The sequence below is a fragment of the Mesoplodon bidens genome (genome assembly GCF_964165515.1).
Source record: "Mesoplodon bidens genome assembly, chromosome: 11".
NCBI classification, from domain to species: domain Eukaryota; kingdom Metazoa; phylum Chordata; class Mammalia; order Artiodactyla; family Ziphiidae; genus Mesoplodon; species Mesoplodon bidens.
In genome coordinates this window covers 33,941,064-33,962,628 of record NC_138167.1, presented here as the reverse complement: position 1 = coordinate 33,962,628, position 21,565 = coordinate 33,941,064, and the positions used below count along the sequence as shown (strand labels likewise).

Below are 21,565 nucleotides of genomic sequence, written 5' to 3'. Positions count from 1 at the left end.
CTCATTTTGTCTATTGCTATTTATATTTTTATGTACGTGGTAAGTTAGTTACGTTTCTCATCCTTGGAGAAGTGGCCCTCTGTAGATGTCCTATGTGTCCCAGCAGTGCACTCCACCTGTTACCCAAGCTGTATGCTCTAGAGGGTCCCCCTAAGAGGGTTGCATGGATCTTTCTGTTTTGGCTGGCTATGTGGGTGGTATGGAAGGCTTGGTTGGTGCCTAGTCTGGTTGTTTGCACAGCCCTGCCTTGCATGGATGCTGCTGGCTGCTCTTTAGAGGGGCCTGGTCATGAGGTGGCTGGTTGTGGAACCCTAATGGGCCCTGAGGCTAGTGCTGGCACACTGGTGAGCAGAATCAGGGTCCCAAAAACTCTGGGGCTGTTGCCCGCCCACTGAGAGGTGAAACCAGACCCTGGGAGTAGTACCAGACTACTAGCAGTTAGAGGTGTTTCCTGGAGTTTGACTGCAGGGCCCAGGGATCTCAGAGCTCATTTCAGATTGCTGGTGTTGTCAGGGGCCATTCCTGACAGCTGGTCATGGGTCCAGAGTGTCTGGAAGGTTGTATTAGCCTGCTAGTAGGCAGGGCAGGGGGCCAACGAGTCCTAGGGTGGGGTCTGGCCTGTGTTGCAGGATCGTACCTTTCTTCTTTCTGGAGTCTGCCCCCTGGTGGATGAGGCTGGTCTAGAGGCTTCTGCTGGCTTCCTGGTGGGAGGGGCTGGTGCTGTGGGCTCAGGAAGTCGTTAGGCAGCCTATCTGCTGATGGGTGGGGATGTGTCCCCACCCAGTTAGTTGTTTGGCCTGTGGCATCCCAGCATTGGAGCCTTCAGGCCGTTGGATGGGGCCAGATCTTGGTGCTAATGATCCAACATGTCAGCCACCTGGAATGTTCACGCAATTGAATGTTCCTCAATGTCTGACACCAGTGTCTGTGTCCCCCTGGGTGAGCTGCTGCCATCCCCCTGCCTCTCCAGGACAGTCAACAAGACCAACAGGCAGGTCTGGCCCAGGCTCCTATCAAATTACTGATTTTGCCCTGGGTCCTGGTGTGTGTGAGATTTTGTGTGTGCCCTTTGAAAAGTGAAGTCTCTATTTCCCCCAGTCCTGTGGGGCTCCTGCAGTGAAGGCCTGTTGGCCTTCAAAACCAAATGCTCTGAGGATTTGTCTTCTCAGTGCCGGACCCCCAGGCTGGGGAACCTGAAGTGGGGCTCAGAACTGTCACTCCTGTGGGAGAACCTCTGCAGTATAATTATTCTCCAGTTTGTGGATCACCCACCTGTGGGGTATGGGATTTGATTGTATTTCAAGCCCTCCCCTCCTGTCTGTCTTGTTGTGGTACCTTCTTTATATCTTTAGTTGTAGAAGATCTTTTCTGGTAGGTTCCAGTCTTCACAGATGGTTGTTCTGCAGATAGTTGTTACTTTGGTGTGCTCATGAGAGGAGGTGAGCTCAGGGTCTTTTACTCTGCCATCTTCCACACCTACTCTATACTTTTATTGAATTTATTCCTAAGTATTTTATTGTTGATCCTATGAGAATATAATTGTTTTCTTTTTTTTAATTGGAGTACAATTGCTATACAACGTTGTGTTAGTTTCTGCCGTACAATGAAGTGAATCAGCTATATGTATACCTACATCCCCTCCCTCTTGGACCTCCCTCCCACCCCACCCCCCATCCCACCCAACTAGGTCATCACAGAGCACCAAGCACCAAGCTGAGCTTCCTGTGCCTTATAGAATACAATTGTTTTATTTTTGGTTTGTTCATTGCTACAGTATAGAGATTCAATTGATTTTTGTATATTGATCTTGTATCTTGTAATCTTGCTAAACTCATATTAGTTTTAATAGGTTTTTTAGTGGATTCCTTAAGGTTTTTGTATACAAGATTGTATCATCTGCAAGTAGAGTTTTACTTCTTCCTTTCCAATCTAGTTGCCTTTTATTTCATTTCCTTGTCATACTGTTAAATAGAAGTGGCAAGAATGGACATCCTGCCTTGTTCCTGTGAATTTACAAAGCCTGCTAGGCAATCTGCAAAAATGAAAACGTTGGGACTATAAAGTAATAGTTGTTTTCTTTTTTAAGATAGCATGATTAAAATTTATACATTTTAATAGTTTTTGAAAATGTATTTTATAGGATACATATAATGTTCTCAGGGTAGATGTGATCCTTGAGTTAAGATCAAGCTTTGTCACCTAAAGTAAATGTACCATTAGTCTTGGAGGTGTTCCTGTTTACAGGCTGTTTTAGCATTTTCACATATGTGTCACACCTCTTCTCATGAAAGTACTGGAATGTAGATATGACCTTCAGTATTATAGGTGGGGAAACTGACTCACAGTAATTAAATTTTATGCCACCACTGAGTGAGTACCAGAGCTGGACTTCAAGTCCAGATCGAATTTCAAAACCTAAGCTCTTCCTGCTCTTCCATGTTGCTTTTCAAGTTTATGGAAAAACCTTCCCCCTGTAGAAAATTATGTAACTATAAGTATTGTGTAGGGCTCAGTCTAGAACACTAAAATATATTCAAAGCACCAAAAAAAAAAAAAAGTTTTTCTTTTGGCTTTTTAAAATCACTGTTTATTCCATTTGGTAGAGGGTTTTTTTTCATACAAATATTTGCAACAATTTTTAATTCCCCCAAACCATACATAGACGATAAATACCATGCTATTAAAGTATTAAATTTGTACAAAAATACTTTACAGTTTAATACTTGTTACAAATAAAAATACATATTTAAGTGACTCCTCATGATCTCTTTTTTTTTTCCTTAACATGATTCTGCTTTATACTTTCTTGCCCTGGCAGTTCTGAACTATGATTGAAATAATATTTCTTTGCACAAAAAAGAAAGGTGAACTTTTTCCTTAAACAAAGGACACAGTGTTCAAATGCTTTACCTAAGCAGTTGTTTGAATTATTGACCAAAATAAAAATGTTTGGAAAATAATTGTTTCAGTATGGAGATTCTACAATTAATATACAGATCTATTTTTTTTATATTCACCAAATAACAGTTAGTTATTAGTGTAACTATTCAAAATATCTGAAGAAATGAAAACAGTTGCTGACAAACATTAAAAGCAACTGTCACAATTTATTGCTTTGAGGGATGGTAATAATTGGCAATGCATTTTGTGAAAAATGTATTTACAATTTCAGTAAGTGGCATGGCTCAGAACAAAAGACAGTCCAGTGTCATTTTTAAGTACATGTGCTGTACACCCCTCAATATAATCAGTTTTCAAGACATGTCAAGCAGTATGAGTTTGATTTGCCTATCAAGATAAACCTCATTTTAATAGACTCTTCATTCTCAAATTCTTAGTCTTGAATTTTAAAAATAAGATAACTAATTCTCAGTGTTGCTAAACACCCCTAATTCATTATCAGAGATTTTTCAGCTATTAAAAATGTGTCCTTAAAAAAAAAAACAGGTCACAAGACATATCCTGTTTGACAATTTGTTGCATAGGGAATAGCATACATCTTAGTTAAAATCATTCCTATACTTGGGCAAAACATTTACCACCACCTATTACGGTTGCCTACGTGCATCAGTGCTGAAACGTTGTAAGATGATTTTATACCTGTACCCCTCCCATAGCAGCAGTCCCAGCAGTTCACCAAACTAGTTCTTCTAGTACAGCCAGCTTTGTGAAAAGCCTTGTTGGTTAAATTCTTACATGAATGACTTTGTAGTAAGAAACTGATTTCAAAGTGAATTAAGGAAATTATCATAGAGAACATTTTCAAACAGATATTTCTCTTTTTAAAAAGAAATAGGAAGATGGACTTGTAAAAAATTTCCTCTGATGTTAACTGTAGAGAAGGGTGGCCTAGGTGTTTTTCTTTTTCTCTACCCTTGGTCTTGGCAGGGGATTGCCTGTCATATAACATAGTGATCACCAACAAAGAAACCTCTTCAACTTGAAAGGGGAAGTGAACGTGAGCCATGAGATTTAAAAGACCCCTGTGCTTGCAGTTAATGCCACATGATTATCTGTGCTTCAAATGTCACAGAAATCTTAAAGGGATTTTTTTTTTTTTTTAGCACCATGTAGATATTGTCTTTTGTCCTGCTTTATCAAAAGCATCGCTATAATGTATTAGTGGGTTCTCGTATCTCCAAATTACCACCGTGGCTCGACTGTTGGAAAAAAGCACTGTTCTGTTCACTCCATTCTCCTCCTGGTAGAGTCTGTTCTATGGACTTCTGTGAAGCCAGGGGGTTTCTACTAATAACCAGGTCCAGCTTATTACCAGATTCTGCTATGAGGGGCACAACAAGGCAGCAGTCAAAGTCTCTCGTTCGGACATGATTAACCTGAAAGGTCAAGAAGCGCCATTTTGAATTATTGTTATAGACATAAGATGATTCCCAAAACCCAGAGTAACATTTCAGACATAACAGGTTGATTAGAGTCTTGAAAGTGCTTGAATGAGCACTCTGTACAGAGAGGTCTATCCTGGCCCTGACCACACTATAACATGGGTATTGGCTTACTTACTCTCTGCTACTAAATTGTAAGGCCCTTGAGAGCAGGAAACAGGGACACATCCTAGTGTCCCCATGCTGAGCAGATTACTTTATTCATGGCAGGTGCTCCAAGTGCCAAATATTATCCCTAATTTACAGATGAGGAAAGTAAGGCACATAGTGGTTAAGAGATTTGCCTGAGATCAGAAGTTGGCAAGTGGTCCAGCAAGGATGTTGGTGAGTGGTCCAGCGAGGATGTAATCTCAGGCAGTCTGGATGATTCCAAAGCTCGTGCTCTTGACCATGATACTGAACTACTTCTCTCGGTCATGAACCCACCCCCTCCTCAGCTTACACATGCGTTCATCTTCTTTCATGTTTCCTTATTCTTTTTTTTTTTAACATCTTTATTGGAGTATAATTGCTTTACATTGTTGTGTTAGTTTCTGCTGTGTAACAAAGTGAATCAGCTATACGTATACTTATATCCCCGTATGCCCTCCCTCTTGTGTCTCCCTTCCACCCTCCCTGTCCCAACCCTCTAGGTGGTAACAAAGCACCGAGCTGATCTCCCTGTGCTATGCGGCTGCTTCCCACTAGGTATCTATTTTACATTTGGTAGTGTATATATGTCCATGCCACTCTCTCACTTCATCCCAGGTTACCCTTCCCCCCCCCACCCCGTGTCCTTAAGTCCATTCTCTATGTCTGCATCTTATTCCTGTCTGCCCCTAGGTTCTTCAGAACCATTTTTTTTTTTAGATTCCATATATATGTGTTAGCATACAGTATTTGTTTTTCTCTTTCTTCACTCTGTATTACATTGTTTCCTTATTCTTTCCCCCTAAAAGTTTAAAGAATCATCTACATGCTGCTTCCATTCCTTGACTTTTCACTCTCTCCCCAATCTTCTCAGTCTGCGACCTGACCCTTATATATTGTATAAATGACCCCAATTGTCCAACACAGGAATGGTGTCTTGAGTTCTCATCCCCTTTGGCCTTTACCTACTCATCCTTAAAACTCCTTCCTTGGCTCTTATGACACCACTTTGTTTTGACCTTTTTACCATTTTAACTGCTCACTTTCAGTCCTTTCCTGCCTTTATTTCTTCCTGTCCTTTAAATTTTGTTTTTCTTAGAATTCTATCTTTAGTTCTCTTCTCTTCCTTACTAGAAATCCACCATAGGCAACTTTATTCAAATCCATGCCTTCAGTATCCCAAATCTTTACTTTTGGCTGTAACATCTCTCCTGAGCAACAAATGCAAGCTGCCAGCTGCCTCACAGACTGCTCTGCCAGGATGCACTGAAGGCATTAAAGACTCAGGCAGGTCTGGTACATGTGTCTTACCCTTACCTACCTGGTCTCCTTTTCCTGTGATCCTCCCCTTTGTCACCCTACCCCACTCCACCTATGATATAATTGTATTGTCTTTCTAAATTATAAAATATGTCATTATTCTGCTTAGAAGATTAATATACCTCCAGAATAAAGTCCAAGAGCTTTATCTTGGCTTTCAAGGCCCTTTACAATCTGAGTCCAGTCTACTTTTATAGCCTCATCTTCCATAAAAGTAGGTATAGCTCTAATTTATAGATGAGGAAGACAAAGAGGTCAAATAACTTGTCCATAGTTATTTATTCAGCAAATACTAGAGTATCTATGGAAAATAAACGTGTTCCTTACTCTTAGGACAAGAGTAATTGTTATATTGCCATGGTATATTGCCATGGTAAAAAGATCAGAATTGGTTTTAAAACTAATCAATCAATGACAACTTGCTCAGTGAACACGTGTGTGAAAGCCAACCAATCAGTGCAGCCTCATGCTTTGAAAGGCAACTGTTTAGGGACAGACTCATTCCATTTGAACATACTTTCAAGGCTGATGGCAACCCTCTCCTCTTCCTGCAAAATGCTCTTTCTAAAAACTGTACGTAAGATCAGGAATTTGCTTTGCTCAATGAAACTATACCTGACCACCAGAGTACTCCTAGTACTTAACAGTAAACAAGGTTCAGCTTTTGGGTTTTAGACATTGTGTGAGATACTGATGTCAATCACTGTATAATGGGAAATGGGAGAATAAGGTACTAGCCCTGTTCTCAAGAAGTTTAGAACCTGCTGGGGAATATATACAGGGAAACAGGCCGTTTCAGTAACTGGTAAGTTCTACCAAAGGAAAAAGTGTCTATGCTCTATAGGAGGGGCCTCTAATCTAGTCTTGAGGCAAAAGAGGATGGGTGGACACTGATCAAATAAGACTTCCAAATTAATTTCCAAATAAAATTCCATCTGAGGTCTTACCTGTAAGAGCCTATCGTAGGGTTTTAGGCCACCAAGATCTCCTGGCCCAGCTGGGCGAATATTTTTGACATATACTCCTTTCTCCAGCAAGCCATCTGCTACACTGAACCCAAAGTCCTCCATGTCAGAGCTCTTGTACAAGGTCACCTGGAAAATGAGAAAATGTGAAGGGGATATTTAGGTAGGTTGAGGACTTTTGCTTGTGAAATTTCTTGATGAACCATATTTTCAAACTAATTTCAATATAATAGATTTGTAATAGATTAGGAAACTCCCCCCAGTCTTGAAGCTTTTTCCATTCTCTAGGAACATCCTTGGAATTTGCCAAGTCCCACCCAGAACTGGAAAAGGAGGAGAAATGCTGGAGAGTTCTGGTCTCTCTTTTTTTTTTACTTGCAGTCATCAGGTGTATATAGGTGAGAATTTCCCAGGGGCATGTTCACTTCTCCTGAAGCAACCCCTAGGTGTTGGGAGAAGCCAGGGTTAGCCCTTTGCAGCTGGATATCAGGACTAGGCCAAAGGCCTTTCCTTCCTGTTCACTGTGCCTGGTGCTGTGTTCAGTGCTCAGCATATCCTCTGCCTTTGAGCAAGAGCCAGGAAGTCCACCATTTTATTTTCTCTAGTATCCCAGTCAGTGCTTCAGTACTGTGGGCAAGAAATGTCTTAAAAGGGAGAGCGGCCAAGATGGCAGAGTAGAAAGGTCCTGAGCTCACCTCCTCATATGAGCACACCAAAATCACACCTACCTGCAGAACAACCATAGATGAAAAGGACTGGAACCTACCAGGAAACATCTTCTACAACAAAAGGCAAAGAAGGCACCACAAGATGGAACCACCAGTAGACTCGTGATGTAATCAAATCCCATACACCCCGGGTGGGCAACCCACAACTGGAGAATAATTATACTGCAGAGGTTCTCCTCCAGGAGTGAGAGTTCTGAGCCCCACAGTCAGGCTCCCCAGCCCAGGGCTCCTGCACCAGGGAAATGAGCCCCCATAGCATTGGCTTTGAAGGCCAGTGGAGCTTAAGTGCAGGAGCCCCGTGGGACTGGGGTAAACAGAGACTTCGCTCTTAAAGGGCACACACAAAATCTCACGCACACCAGGACCCAGGGCAAAAGAAGCAATTTGATAGGAGCCTGGGCCAGACCTGCCTGCTGGTCTTGGAAAGTCTCCTGGAGAGGTGGGAGGTGGCTGTGGCTCACCCTGGGGACACAGACACTGGTGGCAGACATATTGGGGATCATTCAGCCACATAAACACTACTGGTGGCTGACATACTGGATCATTAGCACCAAGACCTGGCTCCACCCTACAGCCTGTAGGCTCCAGTGCTGCGAAGCCTCAGGCCAAACAACTAACTGGGCAGGGACACAGCCCCACCCATCAGCAGACAGGCTGCCTAACGACTTCCTGAGCCCACAGCCGCCTCTGGACTCGCACCAAGACAGGGCCCTGCCCTCCAGAGGGCCAAGACCCAGCTCCACTCACCAGTGGGTAGGCTTGAGCCCTTCTCTCCAGGAAGCCTGCACTAGCCTCGTGATCAGCCTCACCCACCAGGGGACAGACACCAGAAGCAAGAAAACAATCCCACAATGCAGGCTGGACCCTACCCCAGAGCAAGCTGAGGCCCGGCCTTCCCCACTAGCAGGCCAATGCAAACTTCTGGACACCACAGACCCCATACCCAACTGTATTAGGAAATCACCACCCCCACCAACCAACAATCTGAAACGAGCTCTGGGATCCCTGGGCCGTGCAAACAGACTCCAGGAACCATCTCTGCCTGCCAGTAGTCCAGCACTAACTCCAGGATCTGGCTTCACTTGCCAGTGGGTGGGCAACAGCCCCAGAGTCTTTGGGACCCTGGCTCCGCCCACCAGTAAGCCAGCACTGCCCCTGAGGCCTCCTAGGGTTGCACAACCTTGTCACCTTGCCTGGTGACAAGGCCCCACTAAACAGTACCAGCAGCATCTGCACAAGGCAGGGTCTAGCAACCAACCAAGCCTACCAGACTGCCCACACAGTCAGCCTACCACAAAGAAGGACCCATGCAGCCCTCTTAGGGGGAACCCCTAGAGCATATAGCTTGGGTGATGAAAGGGGAGTACACTGCTGGGATGCATAGGATACCTCCTACAAAGGGCCACTTCTCCAAGGTTGAGAAATGTAATTAACCTACCACAGACATAAAAACACAAACAGTAACTTAGACAAAATAAGGTGGCAGAGGACTATGTTCCAGACCAAGGAACAAGATAAAACTCCAGAAGAACTAAATGAAATGGAGATAGGAGATCTACCTGAGAAAGAGTTCAGAGTAATAGTCATAAAGATGACCAAAGAACTCAGGAGAAGTATAGATGCACAGAGTGAGAAGTTAAAAGTTTTACACAAAGAATTAGAAAATATAAAGAACGACCAAACAGAGGTTAAGTATACAATAACTAAAATAAAAAATTCACTAGAAGGAATTAATAATAGACTAAATGATTCAGAAGAACAGATCAGTGAGCTGGAAGACAAGAGTAGTAGAAATCAGTACTGCTGAATAGAAAAAAGAATGAAAAGAAATGGGGACAGTTTAAGACACCTCTGGGACAATATCAAGCATATTAGTATTTACATTATAGGGGGTCCCAGAAGGAAAAGAGAGAGAGAAAGGGCCCAAGAAAATATTTGAAGAGATAATAGCTGAAAAATTCTCTAACCTGGCAAAGGAAACAGGTACCCAAGTCTACGAAGCACAGAGAGTCCCATACAAGATTAATCCAAAGAGGAACAATACCAAGACACACTGTAATCAAAATGACAAAAATTAAAGAGAGAATACTAAAAGCAGCAAGGGAAAAGCAACAAATAACATACAAGGGGACTCCCATAAGCCTATCAGCTGATCTTTCAGCAGAAACTGAAGGACAGAAGGGAGTGGCACAATATATTTAAAGTGATGAAAGGGAAAAAACCCTACAACCAAGAATACTTTACGCATAAAGGCTCTCATTTAGATTTGATGGAGAAATCAAAAGCTTTACAGACAAGCAAAAGCTAAAACAATTCAGCACCACCAAACCAGCTTTAAAACAAATGCTAAAGGAACTTCTCTGGGCAGAAAAAAAAAGAATAAAAAAAAAAAAGGGTCACAACTAGAAACAAAATTACAGGAGGAAAAAGCTCACCAGTAGAGGTTAAAAGACAAAAGTAGTACTGTCACCTGTATGCACAATAAGCAGTTAAGGGATACATAAAACAATTTGATGTAAAATACAATATCAAAAACAGAAATCATGAGGGGAGGAGAATAGAAATGCAGGGTATTTAAAATGCTTTTGAAATTAAGAGATCAGCAACATAAAACAATCAGGTATGTATATAGACTGCTATATAGAAACTTCATGGTAACCACAAACCAAAAATCTATAATAGATATACACGTAAAAAAGAAAAAGGAATCCAAAATAACACTAACAATAGTCATCATATCATAAGAGAAAAGGAGGGGGGAAGACCTATGAAAACAAATCTGAAACAATTAACAAAATGGCAATAAGAACATACATATTGATAATTAACTTGAATGTAAATGGACTAAATGCTCCAACCAGAAGAAGCAGACTGCCTGAAATGGATACAAAAAAACTAGACCTGTATATATGCTGCCTACAAGAGACTCACTTTAGATCTAAAAACACATACAGACCGGAAGTGAGAGGATGGAAAAAGGCATTCGATGCAAACAAAAAATCAGAAGAAAGCTGGAGTAGCATACTTAGATAAAATAAACTTTAAAGACTGTTACAAGAGACAAAGAAGGACACTACATAATGATCAAGGAATAAATCCAAGAATAAGATATAACAATTGTAAATATGTATGCATGCAACATAGGAGCACCTCAATATATAAGGGAAATATTAACAGACATAAAAGGAGAAATTGACAGTAACAATAATAGTAGGAGACTTTAACACCCCACTTTCATCAACGGACAGATCATCCAGACAGAAAATCAATAAGGAAACACAGGCCTTAAATAACACATTAGACCCCATGGACTTAATTGATATATATATACAGCATTCCATCCAAAAGCAGCAAAATACACATTCTTTTCAAGTGTGCATGGAATATTCTCCAGGATAGATCACATGCTAGGCCACAAAACGAGTCTCCATAAATTTAAGAAAGCTGAAATCACATCAAGCATCTTTTCCAACCACAATGCTATGAGACTAGAAATCACCTACAAGAAAAAAGAACTGCAAAAAATACAAGCACATGGAGGCTAAACAATATGCTACTAAACCAATGGATCACTGAAAGAGGAAATCAAAAAATACCTAGAGACAAATGAAAATGAAAACATGATGATCAAAAACCTATGGGGGGCTTCCCTGGTGGCGCAGTGGTTGAGAGTCCGCCTGCCGATGCAGGGGACACGGGTTCGTGCCCCGGTCTGGGAAGATCCCACATGCCGCAGAGCGGCTAGGCCCGTGAGCCATGGCTGCTGAGCCTGCGCATCCGGAGCCTGTGCTCTGCAAGGGGAGAGGCCACAACAGTGAGAGGCCCGCCTACCGCAAAAAAAAAAAAAAAAAAAAAAAAAAAAAAAAAAAAAAAACCTATGGGATACAGCAAAAGCTTATAGTGATACAAGCTCACCTCAGGAAACAAGAAAAATCTCAAATAAACAACCTAACGTTACACCTAAAGCAATTACAAAAAGAAGAACAAACAAAACCTGAAGTTAATAGAAGGAAAGAAAGCATAAAGAGCAGAACAGAAATAAATGAAAAAGACTAAAAAAAAATAGAAAAGATCAATGAAACTAAAAGCTTGTTCTTTGAAAAGATAAACAAAATTGATAAGCCTTTTGCTGGACTCATCAAGAAAGAAAGGGAGGGACTTCTCTGGTGGCACAGTGGTTAAGACTCCGCGCTCCCAACGCAGGGGGTCTGGGTTTGATCCCTGGTCTGGGAACTAGAGCCCACATGCATGCCAAAACCAAGGAGCAGGTGAGCCGCAACTAAGGAAACCAACTGCTGCAACTAAGGAACCCACCTGCAGCAACTAGGGAGCCCACCTGCTGCAACCAGGGAGCCTGCCTGCTGCAACTAAGACCTGGCACAACCAAATAAATATAAAATAAAAAAATAAATATTAAAAAAATACACAACACCAAAAATAAAAATAAAGAAAGAAAGGGAGAAGGCTCAAATCAAAACAAGAATGAAAAAGAAGTTACAACTGACACCAAAGAAATACAAAGGATATTAAGAGATTACAATGAGAAACTATACAGCAATAAAATGGACAACCTAGAAGCAATGGACAAATTCTTAGAAAGGTACAATCTCCCAAAACTGAACCAGGAAGAAATAGCAAATATGAACAGACCAATTACCAGTACTGAAATTGAATCAGTAATTTAAAAACTCCCAAAACAAACAAAACTCCAAGACCAGATGGTTTCATTGGTGAATTCTACCAAACATTTAGAGAATAGTTAACACTTATCCTTCTGAAACTATTCCAAAAAATTGCAGAGGACGGAACACTTCGAAACACATTCCATGAGGCCACCATCACCCTGATATCAAAAGATATCACAAAAAAAGAAATTACAGGCCAATATCACTGATGAACATAGATGCAAAGATCCTCAACAAAATACTAGCAAACCGATTCCAAATACTAGCAATGCCTTAGAAGGATCATACACCATGGTCAAGTGGAATTTATCCAGGGGTGCAAGGATTTTTCAATATCTGCAAATCAATGTTAACAAGTTGAAGAATAAAAAGCATATGATCATCTCAATAGGTACAGAAAACACTTTTTATAAAGTTCAACACCCATTTATGATAAAAACTCTCCAGAAATTGGGCATAGAGGGAACCTACCTCAACATAATGAAGGCCATATATGACAAACCCACAGCTAACATCATATTGAACAGGGAAAAGCTGAAAACTTCCCCTGTAAGATTAGGAACAAGACAAGGATGCCCACTCTCACCACTTTTATTCAACATAGTTTTGGAAGTGCTAGCCACAGCAATCAGAGAAGAAAAACAAAGGAGTCCAAATTAGAAAGGAAAAAGTAGAACTGTCACTGTTTGCAAATGACATGATAATATAGAGAGAAAATCCTAAAGATGCCAGTAGAAAACTACTAGAGCTCATCAATGAATTTGGTAAAGTTGCAGGATTCAAAATTAACGTACAGAAATCTGTTGTATTTCTATACACTAACAATGAACTATCAGAAAGAGATATTAAGGAAAAAATCCCATTTACTACTTCACCAAAAAGAATTAAATACGTAGGAATAAACCTGCCTAAGGAGGCAAAAGACCTATACTCTGAAAACTATAAGACACTCATCAAAGAAATTGAAGGTGACACAAACAGACGAAAAGATATACCATGTTCTTGGATTGGAAGAAAAATATTAAAATGATCATACTACACAAGGCAATCTAGAGATTCAGTGCAATCCCTATCAAATTACCAATGGCATTTTTCACAGAACTAGAACAAAAAATGTTTAAATTTGTATGGAGGGAATTCCCTGGTTGTCCAGTGGTTAGGACTCAGTGTTTTCACTGCTGTAGCCTGGGTTTAATCCCTGATCGGGGAACTAAGGTCCCGCAAGCTGCGCAGTGTGGCCAAAAAAAAAAAAAAAAAAAAGAAAAAGAAGAAATTTGTATGGAAACACAAAAGACCCCGAATAGCCAAAACAAGCTTGAGAAAGAAGAATGGTATAATGGAATCACTCTCTGACTCCAGAGTATTCTACAAAGCTACCATATCGAAACAGTATGGTACCAGCACTAAGACAGGCACATAGATCAATGGAACAGAATAGAAAGCCCAGAAATAAACCCACACAATTATGGTTACTTAATCTATGATAACAGGGAAGAATATACAATGGAGAAAAGACAGTCTCTTCAATAAGTGGTGCTGGGAAAAGAATGAAATTAGAACATTTTCTAACACCATATACAAAAATAAACTCAAAATGGATGAAAGGCCTACATGTAAGACTGGATACTATAAAACTCCTAGAGGAAAACATAGGCAGAACACTCTTTGAGATAAGTCGCAGCAATATTCGTTTGGATGTGTCTCCTAGAGTAATAGAAACCAAAGTAAAAATAAACAAATAGGACCTAATTAAACCTAAAAGCTTTTGCATACAAAGGAAACCATAAACAAAATGAAAAGACAACCTACGGAATGGGGGAAAATATTTGCAAACGACGCAACTGACAAGGGATTAATTTCCAAAATATTCAAACAGCTCATAGAGCTTGATATCAAAAAGGCAACCCAATCAAAAAACAGGCAGAAAACCTAAATAGACATTTCTCCAAAAACATACAGATGGTCTACAGGAACATGAAAAGATGCTCAATATTACTAATTATTAGAGAAATGCAAATCAAAGCTACAATGAGGTATCACCTCACACTGGTCAGGATGGCCATCATCAAGAAGTCTACAAATAACAAATGCTGGAGAGGGTGTGGAGAAAAGGGAACATTTCTACACTGTTGGTGGGAATGTAAGTTGCTGCAGCCACTATAGAAAACAATATGGATATTCCTTAGAAAACTAAAAATAGATTTACCATATGATCCAGCAATCCCACGTCTGGGCATATATCCAGACAAACCTATAATTCGAAAAGACATTGGGTTGGCCAAAATGTTTGGTTAATGAATACATTGTTCAATAAAGTTCTTGGTGAAAATGAAAAATGTGTCTTTTATTTATTACTTAAAACCAAAAGAACTTTTTGGTTAACCCAATACATGCACTCCAGTGTTCATAGCAGCACTATTTACAACAGCTAAGACGTGGAAACAACCTAAATGTCCATCAACAGATGAATGGATAAAGAAGATGTGGTATATATACAGTGGAATATTACTCAGCCATTAAAAAGAAAGAAAAATGCCATTTGCAGCAACATGGATGGACCTAGAGATTATCATACTAAGTGAAGTAAACCAGACAGAGAAAGATAAAAACCATATGATATCACTTATATGTAGAATCTAAAAAACTGATACAAATGAACTTATTTACAAATAGAAATAGAAAACAAACTCATAATTACAAAAGGGAAAGGCGGGGGGTGTGGGATAAATTGGAAATTTGGGATTATCAGATACACACTACTATAATATAAAATAGATCAACAACAAGGACCTACTGAATAGCACAGGTAACTATATTCAATATCTTGTAATAAGCTATAATGGAAAAGAATCTGAAAATGAATATATATATGTATGTGTGTGTGTGTGTGTGTGTATATATATATATATATATATATATATATATATATATATATATAACTGAATCGTTTTGCTGTACACCTGAAACATTGTAAATGAACTATAGTTCAATTTTTTGAAAAGTCTTAAAAGACCTGAAAGTGCTCCTGTAAGGAACACCCTCCTCTGGGGCCTGCCTTCAGTAGCTCCCTCAGTCCTTGTCCTGGGTTTGGTTTAGCAATTCCAGGCATTCCTGGAAATGCCAGGATTTGCAAATCCACCCTTCTCAGCTGTGGGCCTCAGCTTGTTCTCTCTGCATTAAGGCAGTACCACCAGCTAAAGTTTCCCCCAACCCCCAGTCCTCCTCTGACCACCTGCAAGAGTTAGTCTGAGGTTTACGCGTTCATCAAATGTGTACTGAGTCCCTCCTCCATGTGCTAAGCCTGGTTCCGGGTGCTTGGAAACAGCAGTGAATGAGAGAGAAGAGGCCGCCTTCTAGAGGCAAACACATTAATGTGTAATGTTCACTGAGACCCACTGTGCTGGACACGCCAGACAACATACTCAGCACATCACACTCATGTAACACTTAGTGTGACAGCTATTTTTAGTAAGGTTTGCTGCATGCCCTCCACAAAAACTGATGCACACATCAAGCAATAATTTGGGCTTAGTTTTTAACTCTAATTATTTCAAAATGTATGTTTTGGGACTCCCCTGGTGGTCCAGTGGGTAAGACTCCGTGCTCCCAAAGCAGGGGGACCGGGTTCGATCCCTGGTCAGGGAACTAGAGCCTACATGCTGCAACTAAGAGTTTGCATGCCACAACTAAAAATTCCGCATGCTACAACTAAAGATTCCCCATGCCACAACTAAAAGATCCTGCATGCCGCAACTAAAAAGATCTCATGGGCTTCCCCGGTGGCGCAGTGGTTGAGAGTCCGCCTGCCGATGCAGGGGACACGGGTTCGTGCCCCGATCCGGGAAGATCCCACATGCAGCGGAGCGGCTGGGCCTGTGAGCCATGGCCGCTGAGCCTGCGCGTCCGGAGCCTGTGCTCCGCAACAGGAGAGGCCACAACAGTGAGAGGCCTGCATACCGCAAAAAAAAAAAAAAAAAAAAAAAAAAACTCACATGCTGCAACGAAGATATCGCGTGCCGCAACTAAGACCCAGCACAGCCAAATCAATTTTTTTTAAAAAAATGTATGTCTTATTTAACACACGTAATACCTAAATACATTCTTGTAGAAGAGTCAAAAAATTCAGAGCTATACAGGGCAAAACGTGAAGATTAATACTCTTATAGCGGGTTTATGTTTTTATACCAAGTTACTTTACTGCAGAGAGATATGGAATATTGAAGGAATACAAAAGTGGTCATTTGTGGATTTTCATCTCACTGGACAGAGAGCTAAGATACCAAGCTGGCTGCGTGAATTCTAATCACCAGGCAGCCCTAGTGGTTACTGCCATATTAGAGGTTAGGAAATTCAATTTTATAGACATTAAGTAACTCGCCCAAGATCACAAAAGTATTGAATGGTGGGGCCGTCTCTGTCTGACCCCAGGCACTTAACCGTTATATTCTATTGTTGCTCAAGTGCCTTATTTCATAGATTCTAAGATGTACTTATCTTTCATACTTTAAATTCTCTGAAATCAGGCTGTGTTTTATAGGCCATGGTAATCTTAGGACCTATGAAATAGGGTATATCAACATCTCACCACTACCTGCCTCTTTCCAACAATACACTAGAAGGAGGAAAGGGGCCAGAATTTTGTTACACATTTACTTTAAGAGAAAAGCAGCTGTGCCTTGCCGGGTTGTCCTGATCAGAAGCATCAACATCACTCAGGAGTGTGTTAAAATGCAGAACCTCAGACCCTGCTCTGAACTGTCATCTGCCAATTTCTGTGCACAATGAAGTTTGCTCTGTGTGGTACTTCACACACCAGAGGGGCTATTACATGTTCTGAAAAGGAAGAGAGGGAACTAACACTTAATGACACTCTTGGCAGGCTCATTCCATCACTGTGCATATATGAATGTGTGTATGTGTGTGTGCACACGTGTGCATTGGACCCTATGATGTGCTAGGCACTGTTTGAAGGACTGAGTGAAAAAAAGATTAAAAAAAAAAGATACAGCAAAAAAAAAAGATTAAAAAAAAGATACAGCAATAAACACAGCACAGCCATCATGAGTATACAGTCCAGTGACCATATCTGACTTAATCCTCCTAACTAACAATCCTGCAAGACGGGCAAGAATCACAGTTGTTTTTTTTTTTTTTTTTTTTGGCGGTACGCGGGCCTCTAACTGTTGTGGCCTCTCCCGTTGTGGAGCACAGGCTCTGGACGCGCAGGCTCGGCGGCCATGGCTGACGGGCCCAGCCGCTCCGTACAAACCCGTGTCCCCTGCATCGGCAGACAGACTCTCAACCACTGCGCCACCAGGGAAGCCCAAGAATCACAGTTTTAAATGAGGTAGTGTATATGAAGTTTTAAAACCTGAAATGACCTGGTATCTGTGGAAGGATCACTTTTGTGGCACTCATTTATACAAGCATAGAGTAGAAAGTCCTACTTTACTATAGAAGAGGTGTGTGTGTGTTTTAGCAAAATCCAGCCCCCCGCATCTGACATGTACCTTGATGATGCATGGGGAGAAGTTAAACTGCATGAATGAGAGCACCCTCTCCCCTCAAAGCAAAACTCATCAGGAGGAGAGGAGAGGTCTTTGTTGGTAACCTGGGCTCAGGTAAAAGCCTGAGAAGAGTATGTGGGAGATGCCCTGCCAACTTCCTCGAGGGGGGCAAAGATTTTTGTTTTTTTCCCTGATAATATTCCAAACTCCTCAAATGGTACCTGCCACACAGTAGGGCTAGTATTTTGTCAAATAAATGAAATGACTGGTTCTGACATACCATGTGGTTGCGCTTGGAAGCTAGTCAGAACTGACCATCACGTGCTGTGTGGAGTGGGATTTAGTTCTGAGGGTCAAGCCATGCCCCGCCTCCTGGCCCCCGGGCGGGCCATGCTGGAAATGAGCAAGGCAAAAAGCTGCAGGGTGGCTGGCGTGTATGGGGCCCGGCAGGACAAAGCTCCATAGTGACACCGTGTGGCCACGAGAGGTGAGAGCACCTCTGACGTTAGAGCCAGGCCTGCCCTGCCTTGAGCTGAGGAAGCCCCATTCTTGCACGGAGAGTAGGGTGGGATGGAGGGTCCTTCAACTCAAGATGCTGGACTTCTTGCTAATAAGGCTGTGGGACTTGATTGATTAGCTTTAAAAGCAAACCAGGGCTTCCCTGGTGGCGCAGTGGTTGAGAGTCCGCCTGCGGATGCAGGGGATGCGGGTTCATGCCCCAGTCTGGGAAGATCCCACATGTCGCGGAGCGGCTGGGCCCGTGAGCCATGGCCGCTGAGCCTGCGCGTCCGGAGCCTGTGCTCCGCAATGGGAGAGGCCACAACAGTGAGAGGCCCGCGTACGACAAAAAAAAAAAAAAGAAAAAAAAAAAAGCAAACCAGATGCTACCGTCTCCACCTAGTTAGTGGAGCAGATCATACAGACGGGGAAATGAAAGCTCAGAGAGGGTTAGAAACTTGCCCAAGGTAAACAGATAGTAAGCAACAGAGAAGTGGTTCAAACCCAAGTGGCTCTGACTGCAAAGCATGGATCATTGCATGGCATACTACCTCTTTACCTAGCACGTGGTTGCTTAATAAATATTCATTGCAGAGAAGATATTTTAAGCCCCTCTGGAATTATGATTTTGCCTTAGGCCAATAGGACAGGAGAGTTTTATGTGAGGTGGGAATGTTACTGAGATATAATTGACATACAGCTCTGTAGAAGTTTAAGGTGTATCACATAGTGACTTGACATACATATATTGTGAAATGATTACCACAATAGGTTTGGTTAGGAGAAAGTTTTTTTTGGGGGGGGCCATGCAGCAAGGCATGTGGGGTCTTAGTTCCCCTACCAGGGGAACCTGTACCCCCTGCAGTGGAAGTGTGGAGTCCTAACCACTAGACTGCCAGGTAAATCCTGAGAAATCTATTTTTTAACGAAAGATTTCAAACATATTCAAGAGCAGAGATGCTAGGACAATGAATCCTCATATACTCATCACTCAGATCCAACAAGCATCAAGAGCTCACTTACTTCATCCCCCGGTCTTTTATCTTCTTTGGGGGAGTATTTTAAAGCAAATGCCAGTCCTCATGTCATTTCACCCTTACATAACTCAGTATGAATCTCTAAAAAATATAATCACTTTTTTACACAACCTCAATGCCATTAATTCATTCACAAAATCAGCACTTATTCCTTGATATATTCTAATATCTAGTCTATAATAAAATTTCCCTGATTGTCTCAAAAAGTGATTTTTAGAGTTAGTTTGTTCCAGCAAGGCCCACGCATTGGTGTTAGGTCTCTAAATGTCCTCTTACCTAGAGCACGCCCCCATCCTTTTTTCCCTGTGCTACTGACTTATTGTTGAAACCATGTCATTCGCTCTGTAGCATGCCCTTCTGTGCCCTATTTTCCTTTAAAAGGAAATTAGCTCTGGATGCTTGAGTTGAGGCAGAATCAGCTTTGGGGGGAGGGGTAGATCACAGGTAGGACAATGTGATTCCTATAACAACACATCACTCAGTGTCTAGTTGTCCCAGTTTGGGTGGGTTCGGGTGATGACAGTTTAATTCTTCCATCATAAGTTTCCCCATTAAACTTCAATTTAATGGTTTCATCCGTTGATGACCGTTGTCTGAATCAATAATTTTATTAGGGGTTGCAAAATGATAATCTTTTTATGATCTCTTACTATCTTCTATATGAGCTAAAATTCTTTTGTAAAGAATTCTCATTTCTTCAATTAGTGCTGTTTGGTTACTCTGAAGTAGTTTGTACAAGAAAGGCAAAATGGATGCTAATTCTTTCCTTTCATTTTTAAAATAGGGAATTAGTGAACTAAATATTTCCAATGGTGTCCCAATGAGGTTTTTTTTGAGGTGAGGGGGAAGGGAATGACCTTTTTAAAGTACATTATCAATATGAACCTATGGGGTTTTATATATATGTTACGATCAATTGCATCATTCTTTTCGGTGCTCAAGTTTCCTCATCTTTGGCCAAGGGAAGTCCTCCCATATTGACTTCATGTTGTCCTTTTGATATGACCCGTTTGCTCTGATAAGTTATTTGCTTTCTGGCACAAGATATCATAGACTCACCATGAACTTCCTGCCTTGATTGGAGGAAACACTTCTGGTTTACATTCTAGTCCCTTTCTTCCCAGACTCATGTTCCTTTCTCAAAGGGAGGAAGGAGAGGAATAGGGAGAGATGGGTACAAAGGAGGAGGGAGTGGCAGTGACAAATAGTTAACATGGTTGGTGATAGTCTGCTATTCTTGGGACTCTGTTTACGAGTGGATGAAATTTCTCTACTCCAAGGTCCCTGCTTTTATGCCTCTCTTTGGCTTTGTCTGTGGGATCTCCTGTCCTTATGCCCCCTTTCCATCTTTGTTCCTAGTCAGGTTCTCTCTATGTGACAAGCAGCACAAATGCGGTGGAAGGTGGTGCACTCTAGTTATCTCTGTTCCACTAGGCATAGGTTAGGAGAGCAGTCCCATGGACCCTCTGCATATGGCTGGCCAGTAAGAGGACTGGCGTCTGCTCTGCAAGCCAAGCCATACTCTTCAGTCACATAGCCTATGCTTGCAATGGCCATTAGGAAGCCCAACTCTGTCTTAGCTCTGAGATATGTTTCTCAATACAGTGAACCTGAACCCTTGCATTTGGGGTACAGTTGGTGTGGGCCTCAAGTAATAGTGAAGTTCTTCATTGCTCAGTTGGCCTGTGCTGCTTGGGCGTTTGCTCCACAGGCCAGAACCCAGAAAGGGCAGAAGGATGAGTGTCACCAAACACTGCCAACACCAGGCAGTGGTAATATGTTAACCACACAGTAGAGAACGGACGTCAACCAGAGCAGGTTAGCAGATTAGCCCATTAACTGGAAAGTCACAGCTGTTGGCTAAGAGGCTTGGCTCTCCTGAGCCTTAGACTTGATGATACAGCTTTATGGCCAACTCTTCAGGATGAGAGGCTAATAAAAGGTTTAAATTTGAAAGTAATCTGTTTCTCTAGAAAGATTTCCTAAGGTTAGAGGAGAGTGAATTTTAATAGCCAGCGCTATGGTTCTCCTGGAAATAGCTTGGAAATAGCAAATAACAACAGGAACTTTAAAAATGATACAGAGGTACGATTCCAGGAATCAATAATTCACAAAAATAGGACACACGGCTGCTCTCAAAAGCAGCAACAATAAATTGTGCCGTGTAGCTGCTGCCCTCCTGTTTAGCTGGAGATGGGTAGTGGTTACTTCTGATTTAGTTCCCGTCCAAAAGTAATTCTAAGGATTCCAAAGTTTAAGTCACAATTTTCCCCCGCAGATGAATCCTTTCACC

The 21,565-nt window shown here is 41.6% G+C and overlaps 1 protein-coding gene across 11 annotated transcripts in view; it reads right to left on the bottom strand.

Annotated features, from left to right (window-relative positions):
- Positions 1-4,069: 4,069 nt before the first annotated feature.
- The window catches only part of GRIP1 (glutamate receptor interacting protein 1), a gene marked incomplete at its 5' end in the record, with an annotated part of 731,133 nt that continues 713,637 nt past the window's right edge, over positions 4,070-21,565 (bottom strand). For all 11 annotated transcript variants that reach the window (XM_081250285.1, XM_081250289.1, XM_081250291.1 and 8 more), the window contains 2 exons: positions 4,070-4,337; positions 6,800-6,946. In XM_081250285.1, coding sequence (XP_081106411.1) covers positions 4,110-4,337; positions 6,800-6,946 — 375 coding nt within the window. In that variant the 3' untranslated portion in view covers positions 4,070-4,109. The remainder of the gene's footprint in view (positions 4,338-6,799; positions 6,947-21,565) is intronic.